Source organism: Priapulus caudatus, unplaced genomic scaffold, assembly GCF_000485595.1.
Source record: "Priapulus caudatus unplaced genomic scaffold, Priapulus_caudatus-5.0.1 Scaffold42, whole genome shotgun sequence".
Classification (NCBI taxonomy): Eukaryota; Metazoa; Priapulida; class Priapulimorpha; order Priapulimorphida; family Priapulidae; genus Priapulus; species Priapulus caudatus.
Genome location: NW_014577103.1, coordinates 383,071 through 402,412, shown reverse-complemented (window position 1 = coordinate 402,412; position 19,342 = coordinate 383,071). Strand labels below are relative to the sequence as shown.

The window sequence follows — 19,342 nt, the reverse complement described above, 5'->3', positions numbered from 1 at the left end:
TCTCTCTCTCTGTGTCTCTCTCTCTGTGTCTCTCTCTCTGTGTCTCTCTCTCTCTCTCTCTGTCTCTCTCTCCTCCTCTTCTTCTCTCTCTCTCTCTCTATATATATATATATATATATATATATATTCATTTATTTATTTATTTATATATATACCAGGTTTCTAACTGTTATCCACCAAAACACCAAAATTAAATTGTTTTGTACGGAGGGAATTGAATGTAGGGTTAATTGTGTCTTGTATGGGAAATGTAATGTTTGCACTTTAATGCAGCTAGAGTCGGATTTCATGTCTGTAAGATCCATTAAGTTTGCAAGTGATTGAATCTAATACAATATGTCTAACTGGAATACCCCTAATGAAATGCTAAATGCTCGATGAATAGTGCAAGACTACCTCAACCTCGATGCACGTGAATAGTTAACACGATTCTTCTATCTTGAATTACAGATGCAGGAATAGTCAGGGTGTGTATGACAAGTGCATGCTGGATAACCTTGGTATGGAGAGGCCATATAATGGTTTTTACTCGCGGCCACACATGCACGAGTCCGCCCGTCCACAGCCTCCGCCGCCGGCCCCAAAGATCTACACCGACGTACCGCGGGTCTTGCCACCAGATTACCCGAAACCACCAGCGAAATATGGCAGCAGACAGTACTGGTTTGAATAGATGCATACAGAGCTCTAGGCATAGGCTGCACTTAGTGGGGATCACACCGAAACAGATCCAAATGGGTTACGCCCAATGCGAGAGAGGGTTTGCGGTTGTTATACCCGTGCAATTACGCTTGTGTGGTTAGCTGCTTGTCTTAGTTTCTGGCATGGTTATTAATATTTGAAGGATTTGCCTTCCGGTAAAAAGAAGTCTGATATTTGAAAATCGGAGTTGTGAAAACATGAGAAAACATACGAGTGGTTTCAATTGGTAATGCATGATATACAGTATATGGTAGGTTACCCCGCAATTAAGCTCAATTGAACAACTAGTTCTACTGTTTTTTATGTTAATTTACATGAGTAACACTTTGTAATAAGTATCGACTTAAAATTGGCTTCTTAATCCCAAACAAAACATTGTTATAATGTAATTACTGTTAAGTAAAAATAAAACCAGTGTTGAAGCTGGAATGTAGTGTTCTTTATATTTTAATATTCACCCTACCCAGTTTCTATACTACTATTCCCACTCATATTGCTGGTGGTGGATGATAAATAGCGTCGTGCCAGCAGTGATACATGATATTCCTTCTAATTATATGTATATAGTGTGTATATTGTGAGATGCTGAGTGAAGGTAAAAGAATCTATTCTATGAATTCCTTTACTTTTCCACAGTGGGCGTGATGAGCCATGATAAGAAGTAAGGTGCACTCATATAAACAAACTACACCGTTGTACATGTACCAATGTAATAATTTACTATCTACCAAGTCGCATATGGGTCCCGATTAGTGACATCTGCAAGATTGAAACAGGAACAATTCTATGATTAAACAGATGGCAAACGGATACAAAAAAAACCGAGATAATATCACTTCTCATCCCTGGAAAAACCACTGCGAATTTGTGCAAGTATAACAAAGCTACGAAGTGACACGTTACTTGCTAGCGAAACTAACAACAATGTTGGATAAACGTTTACATAAATTTTTGTAGCATCAATTCAAAGTGCACAAAACAGTACATGCATCGAAGGAATTATATAGTTTAATGTCCTAGCAGTACTAGCACTTCACGAAGGAACGAGACGAGTTACTTATACAAGAATTATTTCCAGGATATTCTCTGAACTTTATCCTTACCCCGACTGGAAAGTTATAGTCAAAAGTTCAATTCCCCATATGGAAGGCACTTCATGATTCGTTTTTTTGTAAGCTGAATAAATAGACGTCCCTAAAAATAACTGATCTATAATAGTAGACATTTTTCATCTACATTTTACTTCACCACAAGGTTTATTAAGTTACAAAATATAAAAAAGTACATGTTCACTACATGTAGCGCTAGTAAAACAACTAAGTTTCCACGGCTTGATTATAAATAAACGTCACTAAAACGACAACTGTTAAATAGAGTAATAAAGTAAATACTAATAAAGTAATTTTTAGGACACTTTACAATATTGTCACCAACTAGCTAACATAATATACAGCTAATAATAATACAGCTAATAATATACAGCAGACTGCAAACCCAAAAAACAAACGTCAAAATCAGCTTCTATCACTTAGGACTATAGCACCATTAATAATTTGAGTTTGACAGTTATATAAGAACTTGCGCTAATGTAAATAACAAGGGGTTTTCTGGCACAGATATATAGTTTACATTATTTGATGAAGCTTTACTGTGATCAATGAGACTACGGGATTCTGTACGGCATTAGTTCTTTATGCATGGAGACCTTCGGAATAACATGCAGTCACATTTTATCAGAAGTAGATGATAGGGAATTTTATGGATTACTGCAAACCACCCACAACAATTGGCATGACATCTTACACATTTTTAAAAATTACTAAGCAGTCAAAAACTACGTGTAATATTCTATACAATGTTATCAGAGTGAACACCACTGCTCACACATCTGCTACAATGTCAACACACCGAAAAGAACAAATGTTAATTTCCCCCAACTTCAAGCAATACTTTCAGACAAATCGTCAATAACAAATGTTCAAATATTTGGGCTTGCCAATATACTAGCTACGTCAAATCTGGTCGAGGTAAAAATATGCACCATACTATTACCAAACACTGTTGCAATCCTCTAGCGTGCTGTCTTACATCATCTACTTAAGAGAAACGCTACGGCTCTCTGGTCCTAACCCGTTTAAAAACAGTTCAAACATGATTCACGTGCAAAATGTGAAGCACTGCTTCGCTCGGCCCATTAAATTTGGCACATTCAGCTCAATACACGATTCTCAAGAAACCCAGTAGTCCACGAACGATGAACGATTCAAGCTCTACGCATGCTGCTGCCCTTTGCGACTGATCTTCTTCGATCTGTCAATCCTCTTGGGTGGAGGCGGTGCTCCCGCGGCAATGTGGCGCCCGTACAAACTGCAGGAAGAAGAACAAAGGAACCTCGCGAGCTGTCACTAGTACAACGTCACCAGTCTCGTGACTACGCTGAGACTCGCCGAGTATGGTTGCCTAGGATTTCGCAATTTGCGCAATTTATCACTCGGCTTCGCAATCGGAGAACATACGTCCTAGGAAAGCGACCAATCTGCGGCTAAATGCCACATTACGCAATCACTGCTACAATCTCTTTCAAGACTCTACAGTCGATCAAGCTGTAGGGAGGGGGGTTTGCACATTTTCTAACGGTTGCGCGTTGGTAGTCGTATTTCAGTTGGATGCTATGCGGGTTGCTATTAATCAGATGCCCCTATCACCTTTCGGAATACGCACTCCTGTCACGTATTAATTATTTATAGTTATAATCAGTTATTCATTAACTTCCACTGGCAATATTTCACGTCGCTACAAATCGATGCGCTTCCGTCATCACGAAAACTCTCCCTATAAAGCCCCTGCACTCACTATTTGTACGTCTCCGAGCGGATGTAGTCCATGACATGAGACATTCCGACCTGCAGTTGGTCAGCTACAGGCGGCACCCACGGATTATCCTCCAGCTTCACGACCTGACGTGAACCGACCAAGTCGAGATTCCCTGCAAAATGCACACATGCGTACGTACGCAGTCAGAGCAAGTGGGAGACGGTTTCTAGCCCTGCGGAATGCACACATGTGTACGTACGCAGTCAGAGCAAGTGTGAGATGGTTTCTAGCCCTGCGAAATGCACACATGCATACGTACGCAGTCAGAGCAAGTGGATGATAATTTCTAGCCCATCGACACTCAGAAGAGAGGGCGTCGAGATGATGTAGTCTCATGGCGTTTCTGTCGTGTTTTACACTTGCCCAACTCTGGTGGGCGTAGAGCTTATGCGTTCTCATGGCGTTTCTGTCGTGTTTTACACTTGTTTCTCATGGCGTTTCTGTCGTGTTTTACACTTGCCCAACTCTGGTGGGCGTAGAGCTTATGCGTTCTCATGGCGTTTCTGTCGTGTTTTACACTTACCCAACTCCGGAGGCAGAACGGTTAGTCGGTTGCCCTGTAGATGGAGCTCCCGCAGCCGAACCAGTTCACCTATCTCTTTCGGTAGAGCAACGAGATCGTTCTCCCTCAGCACCAACTGTGGTGACACAAATAAATATTCGGGTAAAACCTGACGAGGTGCAAAAAATCAGACTCGACCTAAAAACTTCTAACCCAAGATTTACATTTCTCGGAAACAAGAAGTATAACAATAGGGCGTATTACGGTACAAACTGACACAGCTTGAAAAGCATCTTTTGTCCCTCGAGAGCTAGACATAATGCACTACCATTTTAGATCATCTTTATTTATGTGAGAGAACAACCCTGCAAAGCTCTGTTTTCCTGTTTTGCTACCACTGCTAGGTGTAATACATTGAACACATGCTCCCACAACAAAGTACATGGTTTTTTGTCTGAAAATGCATTGTGCCACTGACAAACTAGTGATTCAAGCTGCACATCTACTTACAATTTGGAGATTCTTCAACAAGCCGATCTCTGGAGACAGATATTCAAACTCGTTATCGCCCATATAAAGAGCTCTCAGGCTTGCTGCAACAGAAAACAACATGTCATACGCTGAGCTGCATTAATTAGTGGATACACCTAAAGAGTTACAAAGTACAAATAAATGAAAGTTAAAACGTTTTTTTCACTGCTCTATTATCTACCTCATACATGTATACGATGTATGCAGTTCACGTAATTCAACTGACATTCAAACTGACACACTCCTAGAATAATATGCCTTGCTACTAGAATAATATGCCTTGCCCAACATCATTTGAGTGGGACCAGGGATGAGCCTTTCTTAAGTTCGGCAATACGTTCTATATTGTAGGGTCGCTATACGCACGCCAGGCAAACCTACCCATCACGAAGAAGTTCGCAGGAAGAGTTTTCTCGCTGAGGTTGTTGTAGGTGAGGTCGAGCACCTCGAGAGAAGGGAAAGCACCGAAGCCACGGGGTAGGGAATTCAATCTGTTCATCCTGCAAGTATCGACGATGCGACGCCGTGAGAGACGGCGTTAGAATGCACGAACGACTATGATGACAAAACGTTAGGGAGTGGTAGGTACTGCTGTATTCTTAAGAAAACACAACCGACTACGAGCTCAGGTTATCACACAGCATATCATCATCTTTAACTATCCACTTTATTTAGAATGCATAAACACAATACCAATTTTTATATGATAACAAAATGTAAGGGGAGTGACATGTACTGCTGCATTCTTAGAGAATTTTTGTTAGGGGTAACCTTATAAAGAATACAGTTTATAGTCCAAGGTACTGTGACGAAGAACGAAGAAGAAGATCCACGAATTATATGATATTTTAGCTATTCTACATAGGCATACTTACCCAACGTTGAGAATCCTCAGGTTGGGCATGGTAGACAATGTGATGGGAAGTTCCTGCAATTAGCACACATTTATAACAGAGCTATTATTTTTATATTTTTACATTACGGATTGCATAGCACATGAAAGAGATTATTGAGCTATTAGAGCTATTATTGTCAAGTGACCCAGGCGTGTAAACTCGAATCAAATGTTTAGTTGGAATGTTGACAAACAACACTGAGAAATCTGTTTGTAAGACAACATGTGACGTTAGACAAACTAATATTAATTTGATGGTAAGCTTATATGAACTTCTAAAAGACAATGTGTCTGTTATTCTAGCATTTCCCAATAGTGCTAATTAGATGACAATAGTCTACGTTTAAATGCACACACATGTATAAACTTGACACATTGGCACTTACTGTAATGTGGTTGTTGAAGACATTCAGATGTTCCAAGTTTGAGAGATCAGCAATATTTGGTGGGATAACTAAAAGAAAAACAATTTATTGATTTAAGAATTAACTTGCATATTTAATCTAAAAGACCCTGCTCAGGCAAATGCATTGCAATCACTTAAGTTTCACACATTGGAATATTTACCTTCAATCTTGTTGTGTGCAAGAGTTATCCGTGTCAGATGTCGCAAGCTCACTGCAATTACAAAATACATTAGATAAACATTATTACTAGATAAACATTATTACTAGATAAACAAGTTACATGATACACTAATTGCAATCAGGTAATATCACCAGTGAATAAAAACAAATTCATTCCTGGTGAAATTAATGAAGGATTTTCTCCAACAGCTCAATGTCATATAAACCTTCTGAGCGGCGCAAATCCACTTTAGGCACCTTAGGTATCACGAAGTGATGCACAGATTGCTGTGTATCATCAACTGATGCACAGACTTTCCGTATATCAAGGAATGATGCAAAAACCCTAACCCTAACCCTAAGTCACAAAGTATAAACTTGGCTTAGGTATCACAAAGTGTGTTAGGGTTAGGGTTGGGTTAGGGTTAGGGTTTTTGCATCATTCCTTGATATACGGAAAGTCTGCGCATCAGTTGATGATACACAGAAATCTGTGCATCACTTCGTGATACCTAAGGTGCCTAAAGTGGATTTGCACCCTTCTGAGCTTCTCAATTCTCAAGCATGTGTATCTTCCTACTGACATACATCATTGACATGTCATTAGCTAAGACTAAGAGCTATGCTAAGACTGAGTAAGGCTGAGAGGGTCTATGTCCCCCTAGGGTACCGCCTGGTATACCGGTATATACCGGAACGTACCCTGGTACTATCTAATATGCCAGACCGTACCTCGCCTACTCCACTAACAAGTCTAGGGAGTCGCCTACGCCTACTCCCTAACCCTAACACTAACCCTAATCATATCAAATAGCTACCAGGGTACGTTCCGGCAGTACCCTGGGGGACATAGACCCTATGTCCATGAACCTAAGTAATCTTGAGGAAGACTGAGTAAGAGACCTACTTAGATCAGTAATTTCTGAAATAGCCGAAATTCCCCTGTCAACAAGATCCAACTCTGGATTCTTCGTTTCCTTGCATTCGTCCACTGACTTCTTCGTTTTCGACATAGTGCAGCTCTACATTAGCCAAAAGCAAAAGGAATATAAAACGAAGAACTATTAAATTCCACTTGGACACTCCCAAACACACAGCAGTGCTGCCATCGTGTGGTGAATGTTAATACCAGTTGGCAGTTAGGTGTTTCTATTGTTCAAACGACGGATTGTTCATTACGCTTATTCTTTAATTTGCTCCAAAATATAGGGGAAAATTGCTCCTCTTGCCCACACAGATTACGATTCTCCATTTAACATGCTTTTATTTCATCATTCGTAAAAACTGGGTGGAGGGCAACTTCCTTTCACTGACTGGCTGGCTCAGTCACATATCGCCATCTATTGGCTGATTTATTTGTATAAAGTCAAGGAAAGGCATTATAATAAGCGCATGCGATATATCTCACCAGAGAAGTTATATTTTGTGATGAATATGAATTTAATATGGTTAGAGGGTATCTCAGCATGGGTTTATGTCATTAATTTTTATCAGTAGACCTGTGTATATAATTAGGAGAGCTTCCTAGCTTGCAGCGTGCAAAACTCTGACTTCATCCAATCCCGTCCTTTCTCTTGACCTCCCATGTCCCTCGCTCAGCCTCCTTTTTTTCTACAGCCCCTCAGCTATCTTCCCTGCCGCCTTTCCTCAGTCTCCAACCATTCTCTCTCTCTGCCGGTTACTTATGTTATGCAGTTGCCTTCAGTCCGTACTGCAGGCATAAAACGGTGCTCGCGCATGCGCAATATCTCCCAAGAAGAATACAATTTTGAGAAGATAATGCATTTAATATCGAGAGGAGGTATTCTAGCAGGAATTTCTATGATAACATCCCATCAGTAGACCTCTCTTGAGAAATAGGACGAAGATCTTGCATGTAAGATGCTCGCTGCATATATGAGCCAGTACACAATCTGGCTGCGTTACTATGTAAGCGCATGCGAAATATCGCACCAGAAGAGTTATATTTTGTGAAGAATATGCATTTAATATGGTTAGGGGGTATCTCAGCATAGATTTATGGAATAAATTTTTATCAGTATATCTGTGTTTATAATTAAGAGAGCGCCCTAGCTTGTAGGGTGAAAACTGCTACTTCATCCACTCCCATCCTTCCCCTTGACCTCCCATGTCCCTCGTCCGCCTTCTTTTTTTACCGCCCCTCAGCTATCTTCCATGCCGCCTTTCCTCAGTCTCCAACCACGCTCTCTCTGTCGGTAACCTATATTATGCAGTTGCCTTCATTCCGTACTACACGCCTGAAACGGTGCTCGCGCATGCGCAATATCTCTCAAAAAGAATAAAATTTTGCGACGCATATACATTTAATATCGAGAGGAGGTATTCTAGCATCGATTTATATAATAACATTCCATCAGTTGACCTACTCTTAGAAATAGCGAAGATCTTGCATGTAAGGTGCCCGCTGCATATATCAGTCCGTACAACAACCTGGCTACGTTAGTATGTAAGCGCATGCAAAATATCTCACGCAGAAGAGTTTATATTTTTGAATAATATGCATTTAGTATGGTTAGGGGTATCTCAGCATAGATTTATGGAATAAATTTTTAATCAGTAATCTGTATTTATAATTAAGCTCTCCTAGGTTGTAGGGCTACAAAACTGCTACTTCATCCACTCCCGTCCTTCCCCGTTGACCTCCCAGTCCCTCGCCCCAGCTGTGGCACGGGATTTATATGATAACATTCCATCAGTTGACCTCTCTTTAGAAATAGGACGAAGATCTTGCATGTAAGGTGCCCGCTGCATATATTAGTCAGTGCACAATCTGGCTACATTATAGAGGATGTACTTAACGCTATTACGATTAAACTATGCACGATTAAAAACTATCCTAATTTAAATAGTACAAATTCCACAAAACATTATTCTACAGTATAGGGGGCCAGTTATTGGGCATGCCCGAGCACAGGTATTCCGCTATTGCTGTAGGGAAATTGGCAACGATAGGCACCTAATCATGCCGGACCGTATAGTTTCTGGGCGGTAATCAGGGAACCGCCCCCCTAAATTTGAGGGAATATTATTTACATTTATTACGCTTTTATTTGATTTTTCCAAGCCCAAAAATGTCACAGCCCTATAAAGAGATGGGATGGTAATGACTATATGTTGCTCTTTTAACCTATGGGCTTATGTGCACATATCATTTCTCCTTTGAGGTATTACACTTTACAGTTAAATATATTATGTAAATAACATGTTTTGTGATAAAACCAGCCTTGAAATTGACATGTATGTTTTCAACATAAGTGTGACAAACATCAAATTATTATATAGGCATACTTTATTCGTATAGAATTTAGTGAGAAATGCAAATATTTACAAAGTACTGAGAAAAGGTCAATATAGATATTGTGAAACGAGACGCCTCAGCTCTATCAGGACAGCTGCGAATATCACGTTGGGCATTTTAGATTTTTAACCGATAAAGAATTTTGTGGTTAGCATGCGAGCGCGTGTGTGCGCGCACGTGCAGTGCGTATATATATATATAACGATATATATATATACTATGCGCGCACGTGTGTGTGTGTGTGTGTGTGTGTGTGTGTGTGTGTGTGTGTGTTGTGTGTGGTGTGTGTCGTGTGTGTGTGTGTGTGTTGTGTGTGTGTGTGTGTTGGTGAATGATGTGTAGCCTACGCGTGACGCGAACACGTACCAAACTCGAGACAATAACCAAGCTGGTTGTTTACCTATAGCGATACATTTTATTCGTCAACAAGCTGATTCGGATTCTACATGCATCCAGACTACCCCCATCGCTAGACTCACCCGCTAGTTATTTTAAATATTACACCACTTGCACACGTTCTCTGATAAAAAAAAATCCAAGTAAAAAATGAAAAGAGAAAAACGTTACGAACACACTCGTAAGTTGATCGAGTTAAGCCTTGTAAACATTTCAGCACAAAGTCACGTATAACAAAAATACCGTTAACTCTTACATGTTATCTCATGTTTCCTGCTAGCCCCACAACTAGTATTAGCCCCCACAGCGCCGTTGCTTTCGATAACATAGCGATTGATTCACTTACTATAACTATAATAAATTGTGCATTATTGGTACCGATATGAGTAACTGTACGATACAGCCAGCTTCTGTATCCCAAACAGCCAAGCCAGGCTCTATGGCGCTCTATTTATACTCAACGAGTGGGAAACACGGGGCTCAGAACGGGAATAAAGAAATGTGCTCTCTTTATTTTCTCCCGTTATTTTTGCGCCAGTTTCGTAAGACTGTGGTCGTGAAACGTACGGGCGTTAACACGTAGCCTGAATAAGACAGATACATGTCTGAGCAGCTTGGCGTTCCAAGTTCCCGTTTGGGCAGCAACACGGCTCGATGAAACCGCAACCTTTATGATGAAACACAGTTAAACCACCCCACTGGGGTAATCAACCAGGAATGCGGTATACGCTATAATCGCTACCGACATTATCGTCATCGTCGTCGTCCTCGTCATCGTCCTCGTCGTCGTCATTATCATCATCGTTATCGTCCTCGTCGTCGTCATTATCATCATCGTTGTCGTCGGCGTCATCGTCATTATCATCATCGTTGTCGTCGGTGTCATCGTCACCGTGGCTATCACCATCATCCCACGCCGAACAGCCGCCTCGCATCAACTACACACCCGGTTCTGTTAACTTGAGCGCTTGCACAACAATGCTTTTGGTCGAACTTGTTTATTGAGAGGTCCGTAGAATATGATTTGGTCGGTGATGGCACTAGGTAGGAAGTGATTGAGCAACGACAGCGTCCGTCCGAAGGCGCCGCAATGGTACTCGTTCTTCGGCGACACCGACATTACCGCCGCTCGTATGGCTGCGAGTGGCGCTGAGAAGTCCTTCTCGCGAGGTATGGCCGCCAACGACTCGTACACGTTGCGAATGTACATCTTGCCGTACTCTTCCCGTTTCAGCGGATGCATGTCGTCCCAGAGTTCGTCGATGAGATTTTCGACGAGGTCTTTATTCAGATTACCTGCCGAAATAATAAAGCGGGGGAAATGCGTGATAAATGACGTGCTGAACTATAAAACTGTAGATTGTCTTTGTCGCCATAGTCATAGACGTCTTTATGTATATTACCTGCCGGAATAAACCGAGGGAAAGCGTGATAACTGGCGTTTAAAACTATACAACTGTAAATTGTCGATTTTTGCCATAATCATCAACTTCTTTATTCAAATTACATGCTGGAACGAAAGGGGGGAAGTGCGTGATAATTGACGTATAAAACTGTAAATAGTCGTTGTCGCTATAATTATCGACTTCCTTATTCAAATTACCTGCCGGAATAAAAGCGAGAAATGCGTGATGTGTAAAACTGAAAAACGCTCAGCATATATATATCCTGCCTATCTCTGCCTATAGCATGTTTTTGCAATTTTAAATGGAGTTGCATTCTGGTTGATTTTGCAGTAGATATGGATAATGGATGACGTTTGAGTTTGACTTACCTGTGTCAAATCCCATTGGTCGAACTACGACTACACGGACGTTCCACTTCCTCATTTCTTTCCTGAGAAGATTGCTAAATGCTTCAAATGCATGCTTGGAAATCACGTACGGTCCCAGAGGCGAAACAGCCGCTACACCTGTTATCACAAAATTGTGTTTTAGTTTGTGATTTAGCTTAGATTAAGAATCGTATAGAGTCAGATATCATATATATCATTATCGTCTCCTCGTTCTTCTTCGCTCTATTCTATCCTTTTTTCGATTTCCTATTTTATACACTCGTTATCGGGATTTTCTCTCATCCCCCTCTCTCTCTCTCTCTCTGTCTCTCGCTCTCTCTCTCTCTTTCAATCTATCTATATAGTTGTCTATCTTTTTCTCTTTGTTTCTATATATGAACAACGCATACGTACACGCACACACACACACACACACACACACACACACACACACACGAACGCGCACGAACACGCAGCGCGCTCTGTCGCCTCCCGTTTCAAATTATTGCAGAACTATTTTCCATGGTGCTCGCGCGCTACCGCACACGAGTATGTTACAAGAGACGGCTCGCGTATATAGCTCTTGCATGTACGTGCTTCGCGTCAAACACGCACGCACGCACAAACGCACTTACACACACGAACGCTCCCACGCACGCACACGCGATCATGCACGAGCACACAGCGCGCGAAGTCGCCCTAAAGACTTGCCCGTAAAGCTTGCCATGTTGATGACTCTACCCTGAGCAGCCTTGATGAGATGCATGAAGCGCTGAGTGACCTGTATGGTTCCCATCACGTTCACGCTGATCACCTTCTCCAGTTGATTAAGGGGAATGAAATCCACTTCACCATAGCTAAATATAGCTGCATTGTTCACCAGTGCCCACACACCTAAATCAACGTAAATAGTATGCTTAATAAGCGGTTGCGTAGGTGGAGATCTATTTCGTAAATAGGCACAATCTATTGTTATATACTATTAGATTGAAGCGATGTCCTGAGCAAATATTCGCTGTAACGCGATCGGTATAACCAGGGGTTAATAATGACAAATAAATAAAAATATAAATCAATATATTAAATCATATTTGATAAATATATTAATATATTTAAAATGTTTAACCAATTAATAATTGTCATTATTAACCCCTGGAAGCTCATAGCTGGAAGTTGATCTTATTTGCGCATGCGCGCGATTTATATATTATAATTTATTATATTGCAATAAAACAATAAAACTTTTCGTTGCCGCGAAAGGTAAGCACAGAGAATCATCGACATTAAAGTAATAAACCTTCACTGTCATAAAATAATTTTACTTTACAACTGCGAGTGTTCAAAACAGGTAGGACGCGAAAGTGCGTGTATATACAACCATGTATTAACACATTTAACTGTTCATCTCGAGCATTCAAACGTCAAATGCGTTGCAGCGGAACACTTTTGCTTCCTTGGAATTCAGCTTGATTAACTAAGAATAATTATCTGGGCTAGCTGATGAGTAATCGTTTGTCAAACCATAGCTATTTCGCGTACGCGAACGGAGTGATATACGCGGCGCAGTAGATACAACCTAATATCATAGCCGATATCTGAAATTGATCATTACTAAATAATCTTGTACCTTCGTACTAATTCACGTTACTCTTCTAACTTTATAGTATTCATGATCACGCAGGCACGCATGACACATTATGTGAATGACCGGACAATGAAAATAATAAACATTATAAAGATATTGTTAAAAAAAACAAGTATACATGTACGTCATTTCTAGATATGCTGTTTATCGCGGTTGGATTACAGCTAGAGTAGCTATATCATTTCCGATACTTCTAGATGTGTTATTGCATGAACGTTTACAGTAGAACAGATGCGCGTTACAAATCCGCTGATTTGTAAAATGATTTTTACAAATTGATTTTTACAAATTGACTGATCACCTTCAATACCAGCGACGCGCAGTTTCTCTTCGACGACGGTCGCCGCCAGCTCCACCTGGCGGAGATTGCGGACGTCCATCTGGATGACGGTGAGGCGCGAGGAGCCGAATCTTTCTAACGTGGCGGCACCCACGCTTTTCGAATCCAGAACGCCGGCGAACACGTACATACCCAGCGAGTCGAACAAGCGTGCAAACTCGTAGCCCAGTCCTCGGTCGCAGCCTGCGTATATACACACACACGGATACATACACTAACGATAATAAATAGCTGGGTTCATCGATTGATTGGTTTTATTGATTTTATGAGGGCATATTGGCGATGGTGTTAACATGAACCTGCTAGCGCATCGCCGTTGTATTTAATATTTATTTAATAATGTGTAATCGCCGCGAAGGTGCGCGAGCTATGGTTGAGGTTATTCGGTAATGTTGTCGCGTGGAGAACCCTAGAGGCCACCCTTAAAAAATTGTTTGTTTCCCCTTTACCTACTCGCCTCTCAGGGTACCGAGTAGGTAGGTAGGTGAAAAAAAAAATTGTTTTGACAAGATGTGTGTATATATATTGTATATTCTGTTTTGTGTAGGTATGATTTTGCGGAACGAATTTGATTTTTGGTTTTTTTGCGAAACGAAATAATTTTTGTTTTGTTTTAATCGGCCAGTAAAATGTGTCGAGTAGCAGCGTTTTGGCGAGTCGGTCGGTAAATCGGTCGGTCCTTCTATTATCTACTCCTGATTTTATCTATGATATGAATAATTGAATCATTTTATACTACGTTTAATATATACGTAAATACATTATATATAATATAATTATATATATTATATAATATATACGAAAATATGCTTAATCAGCACGCGTAGACGCGTATATAACTTTTCGCGCGTGCATGTATAAAGCAAGTAGGCTGCTGATGTATGAACTCTCACTGAACCAATGCTCGGTTAGATCGCACTACTAAGTTCGCTACAGCACAGCAGCCGATGTCTGTATACGCGCTCGTCACGCACGGCGACTAGCGCATAAGTCTTCATTTACGCCACGACGTTGGTCGACTGTTACACCAGATGCCCCGGGTATGGAACGCATGGGCACCCCGAAACCATTCCCCGTATAGGAGGTGTACAACAGTAAGCTTCCGCAATTGTTCACCATTGCACTATTTCGTCTCTAGAAAAGGCCTTTTTTGGCGTTTCGCCGAAATTCGGCACTAGAGTGCAATAATTTGCATAATGCACGCAAGTTAGATGCCTTGTGGACGTCTAGAAAGCAATAGAAGTAAAATTATTCTTGTTGTGTAATTGTGCAATTCCAGCTAGTGGCGTAGCCATGGTCGCCGGTCGGCCATTTTTGTGTATGAAACGGGATCCGACTACTCTGTAGAAATTCGGATCATAGAGCTGGCAAAAGTTTCGAGCGGAGCATAGAGCACGAATCTGTAGTTATTTAACATGAATAAAGTGTATGTTTTGTAAGCGCAGTAACAGTGTGCGTATTTTTAATTAATTTCTGTTCGATGCTTATTCAGGCCTGCAGCCTATGGACGCCCTCTACTGTTGTTCAACACCTATAGACCATTCTTAATTATTATTCATGACCTGGGGTCACGCACGAAAACGAGGCTAAGCTAGGCAATGGCTGCTCAGGCAGGCACGCACAGAGGGGGTACACGCACGTACACGCGGGTACACGCAGATACACGCACGTACACGCGGGTACACGGAGATACACGCACGCACACGCAGGTACACGCACGTACACGCAGATACACGCACGTACACGCGGGTACACGCACGTACACGCACATACACGCGGGTACACGCACGTACACGCAGATACACGCGGGTACGCGGAGATACTCGCACGTACACGCGGGTACGTGCGTGTATCTGCGTGTACTGCGTGTACCCGCGTGTACGTGCGTTTATCTTCGTGTACCCGCGTGTACGTGCGTGTATCTGCGTGTACGTGTACGTGCGTGTATCTGCGTGCACGTGCGTGTACCCGCGTGTACGTGCGTGTACCGCGTGTATCTCCGTGTACACGCGTGTATCTGCGTGTACGTGCGTGTATCTGCGTGTACCTGCGTGTACGTGCGTGTATCCGCGTGTACGTGCGTGTACCCCCTCTGTGCGTGCCTGCCTGAGCAGCCATTGTTTACAAAATTGCCTAGCTTAGCCTCGTTTTCGTGCGATGACCCCAGGTCATGAATAATATTTAAGACTGGTCTATACTGAGCTTTACTAGATTCGCTACGGCTTGGAGCCCATAGCCGGAGAGTTAGCCTGAAATTGGCGTGAAATTATAGACTTCAAGTGGTGTGAGTGAGCGCTAGACTCTATCCTCGTACTCGAGAGTATTTCGTCGTTCGATATTCGTAGTAGATTGAAACGATATCTTTAAAAAAACTGGCTATATGTTTACGTAATTTCTAATGGAATATCCTTCTGACAAAGCGCCTCCCGATCGCTCCCGTGAGCATGTACAATCGTCGTCGCATCCGCGCGACAATATATACGCATAGATAGAAAAATAGATGGATAGATAGATAAATGGAGAGATAGATAGATAGATAGTTACATAGATACATACATTGATGGATAGATAGATGAATCGCAAGTGCGCAAATCGCGACGTGCAGGCGGCGGAAATGTTATCCGATATTTCAGGATTGTTGCAAAAACAGCCATAAGTTTCACGACTAGCGCCGCGGGATGCTGCGCAGGGATGCTGAGAAGCGGGAAGCTGAAGAAGATGCACGCGATGTTTACCCGCGTGGCGAAGTGAAGCGTCGGTAATAGTAAACTGCAACGGCTGCGGTCGGAAGTCTCGGTTCTCATTATATTACGAGCCGATAAGCGTTTCTATCAATTAATATACGTATACACTTCTCGATCTAAAACAAACATCTTTGCCCTGCGCGAAGCATGCGCGCGTGCACGCACGTACAGACGCGTATACACCTTCACCTGCACGTACGTACACACCTTCACGTACACAAGGCCGTACGCAGCAGGGGGGCAGCAGGGGCAGTTGCCCCCCCTAGAGATTTTCAGAGTATGCCTTTTAATGGGACAAATAGGGCAATAGAGGGCGTGGGGAGTACCTTTGCCCCCCCTACAGATCATTTCCTACGTATTTGCCCCCCTACAGAAAATTTCCTACGTACGGCCTTGCACGTACGTACAGACCTACACGTACGTACACACCTTCACGTACGTACATACCTTCACGTACGTACACACTTACACGTACGTATGCCTACACACCTACACGTACGTACACACCTACACGTACGTACACACCTACACGTACGTACACACCTTCACGTACGTACACACTTACACGTACGTAGGCCTACACACCTACACGTACGTACACACCTACACGTACGTACACACCTACACGTACGTACACACCTACACGTACGTACATACCTTCACGTACGTACACACCTACACGTACGTACACACATACACGTACGTACACACCTGCACGTACGTACACACCTACACGTACGTACACACCTACACGTACGTACACACCTACACGTACGTACACACCTGCACGTACGTACACACCTACACGTACGTACACACCTACACGTACGTACACACCTTCACGTACGTATATACACCTACACGTACGTATATACACCTACACGTACGTACACACCTACACGTACGTACACACCTGCACGTACGTACACACCTACACACATACACGTACGTACAAACCTACACGTACGTAGACACCTACACGTACGTAGACACCTACACGTACGTAGACACCTACACGTACGTACACACCTACACGTACGTACACACCTGCACGTACGTACACACCTACACGTGCGTACACACCTACACGTACGTACACACCTACACGTACGTAGACACCTACACGTACGTACACACCTACACACATACACGTACGTACACACCTACACGTACGTACACACCTACACGTACGTACACACCTACACGTACGTACACACATACACGTACGCACACATATACACATACGCACACACCTACACGTACGTACATACCTTCACGTACGTACACAACTACATGTACGTACACACCTACACGTACGTACACAACTTCTGCGACACGCACCTGTTATGAGGACTGCTTTACCGGTCGGCTTCACCTCCACCTTGGCCATATCCGTCCACGTCAGACCAACGAATATCGCCAGCACGAGCAGGCCCAACGCGTCGCCAAGGAAACGTGACGTCATCAGCGTGCCGACGAACACAAGCAGCACGGTCCTCGCGAGCGACCAGCAGAGGGCAAGATGTCCGCGCCGGTAGAGTCTCACCAGTGCGACGAGGTAGGCCGCTAGAGCGAACAGCGACACGCTGGCGAGCGTCTCTCTCCATTGCTCGACGCAGGCTGTCGCGAGAGAGACGACGTCCGCCGCTAGCGTGACCATCGACGTGGCGGTGGCGTCCGCCGCTAGCGTGAACATCGACGTGGCGGTGGCGTCCGCCGCTAGCGTGATCATCGACGAAGCGGTCGTGTCCGCGGAGCGGCGGGCCGACGGCACGGACCTGCGACAAGCAGCACTGTCACTCGCGTCACCAAGAAGTTTCGGTGACACGCGGTGACGGGCAGGTCGTCAACGCCTGCGTGACGGCGATGCGGGGAATTCCGGTGCCATGTGCCAGCGCTGCTTCGGCGCATCTCCGCAAACCTCGTTCATCAGCCGCACACCATCGCATCGCCATCCCCGTGACGCACGCGGTGATTTCAAGGGTGCTTGCCTCGCACGGCGATCCGGAAAGATGCGGCGATCCGCAGGGAGTGCTTCTAATGCGTGGCGACGGCGGTCACCACCCCCCGCATGACTCGTTGTCACAACAATACGTCGGCAGACCGGATCCGACGCGAAACCCGTTTTCCGTACTGCACGCGCCCGACGCCCGCGCGTGCGTGCGTGTGCGCCCGTGTGTGTACACGCGCCGAAGAAAAACCTGTACTTCGGCCAAAACAAGGAACTGAATACGGCATGTATAGAGCTCAGGACGCGCTAAGCGTATGCAGGTTATTTTCATACCCCATCAGCTATATTTAGCCGAAGACACATACGCGGCTGTAAAACACTACTGCCTCTACCGCCGGGGACCTTGTTCAACTACGCATACTCAGACTCCCCCTGCTACAGTATACATACACGCTCGCGCTCGCGAGGCCAGGCTCCGAACGACTAGCATTCATGCTCCGAACTCTCAGCGCTTCCGCAAGCCGCCACATCGCTTCCACGGCATCGCGATCTCGCTCGGTGTAAATTTTCCACGCACGATGAAGATGTCAGTCAAGCGCGGTTTCGCTACCCGGTCGATACATGTATATATATAAATATATATACGCGCGAGAAACAGGAGATACGAGGTTTCGAGTGCTATACTGCAGGGACGTCAGCGACTGTTGACGATTAACACCACTGTCGCATGACAGACGAGATGACGTCACGATGAGGGCGCCACGTACGCCGAGACCGTGACGTCGAGTGCTCCACGCTTAACTCGTTCGTTCGTTTAATTAACCACCGGAGACGAATCGTGGGCGAGGAAAGCGCCACACCGGCCGACGACGACACACACACACGGGCATGCATATATATACACGCACAGGCACGGGTTCTTAACGACAGAGGGTTTCAACGGCCAGAATTGCATATCGTGGCCACGCGTCAACGACGCGAGCGCGCTGCTGCGTCTAAATATAAAGCGGCTAGTATTTTTAGCTGACCTCATGCGAACGCGAAGCCCTCATTTGTGTGAGATAGCAGCGCGGGTCGCGCACGCCGTAACGCCACACCGCCAC

The 19,342-nt window shown here is 43.8% G+C and overlaps 3 protein-coding genes across 3 annotated transcripts in view; 1 reads left to right on the top strand and 2 right to left on the bottom strand.

The window, feature by feature from the left end:
* The window catches only part of LOC106820670 (NADH dehydrogenase [ubiquinone] 1 alpha subcomplex subunit 8-like), a 3,749-nt gene extending 2,618 nt beyond the window's left edge, over positions 1 to 1,131 (top strand). The window contains exon 3 of the mRNA XM_014825172.1: positions 451 to 1,131. Coding sequence (XP_014680658.1) covers positions 451 to 673 — 223 coding nt within the window. The 3' untranslated portion in view covers positions 674 to 1,131. The remainder of the gene's footprint in view (positions 1 to 450) is intronic.
* Positions 1,132 to 1,398: 267 nt separating this feature from the next.
* On the bottom strand, positions 1,399 to 7,171 carry LOC106820669 (ras suppressor protein 1-like). Its single transcript, XM_014825171.1, has 9 exons — positions 6,978 to 7,171; positions 6,072 to 6,122; positions 5,891 to 5,958; positions 5,485 to 5,537; positions 4,991 to 5,109; positions 4,589 to 4,671; positions 4,100 to 4,214; positions 3,556 to 3,688; positions 1,399 to 3,069 (listed from the first exon to the last, which is right to left on the bottom strand). The coding sequence occupies exons 1-9, from the start codon at positions 7,081 to 7,083 to the stop codon at positions 2,973 to 2,975; spliced, it is 825 nt and encodes a 274-aa protein (XP_014680657.1). The 5' UTR covers positions 7,084 to 7,171; the 3' UTR covers positions 1,399 to 2,972.
* A 2,610-nt stretch (positions 7,172 to 9,781) lies between these two features.
* LOC106820673 (D-beta-hydroxybutyrate dehydrogenase, mitochondrial-like) lies at positions 9,782 to 18,965 on the bottom strand. Its single transcript, XM_014825175.1, has 5 exons — positions 17,630 to 18,965; positions 13,506 to 13,727; positions 12,271 to 12,453; positions 11,560 to 11,697; positions 9,782 to 11,081 (listed from the first exon to the last, which is right to left on the bottom strand). Exons 1-5 carry the CDS (start codon positions 18,018 to 18,020, stop codon positions 10,741 to 10,743), a joined length of 1,275 nt encoding a protein of 424 aa, XP_014680661.1. The 5' UTR covers positions 18,021 to 18,965; the 3' UTR covers positions 9,782 to 10,740.
* Between the last annotated feature and the right edge of the window lie 377 nt (positions 18,966 to 19,342).

Bases quoted from the DNA above. Each gene is read 5' to 3' on its own strand.
- LOC106820673 (XM_014825175.1), bottom strand. From the start codon at position 18,020: ATGATCACGCTAGCGGCGGACGCCACCGCCACGTCGATGTTCACGCTA. The intron at 12,454-13,505 runs GTGATCAGTCAA...ACGTTGATTTAG, and splicing joins GCGCGTCGCTGGTATTGAAG to GTGTGTGGGCACTGGTGAAC. The intron at 11,082-11,559 runs GTAAGTCAAACT...TTATTTCGGCAG, and splicing joins ACCAATGGGATTTGACACAG to GTAATCTGAATAAAGACCTC.
- LOC106820669 (XM_014825171.1), bottom strand. From the start codon at position 7,083: ATGTCGAAAACGAAGAAGTCAGTGGACGAATGCAAGGAAACGAAGAAT. The intron at 5,538-5,890 runs GTAAGTGCCAAT...TGCTAATTGCAG, and splicing joins TCTTCAACAACCACATTACA to GAACTTCCCATCACATTGTC. The intron at 3,689-4,099 runs GTAAGTGTAAAA...TGCATTTTGCAG, and splicing joins CGTTCTGCCTCCGGAGTTGG to GGAATCTCGACTTGGTCGGT.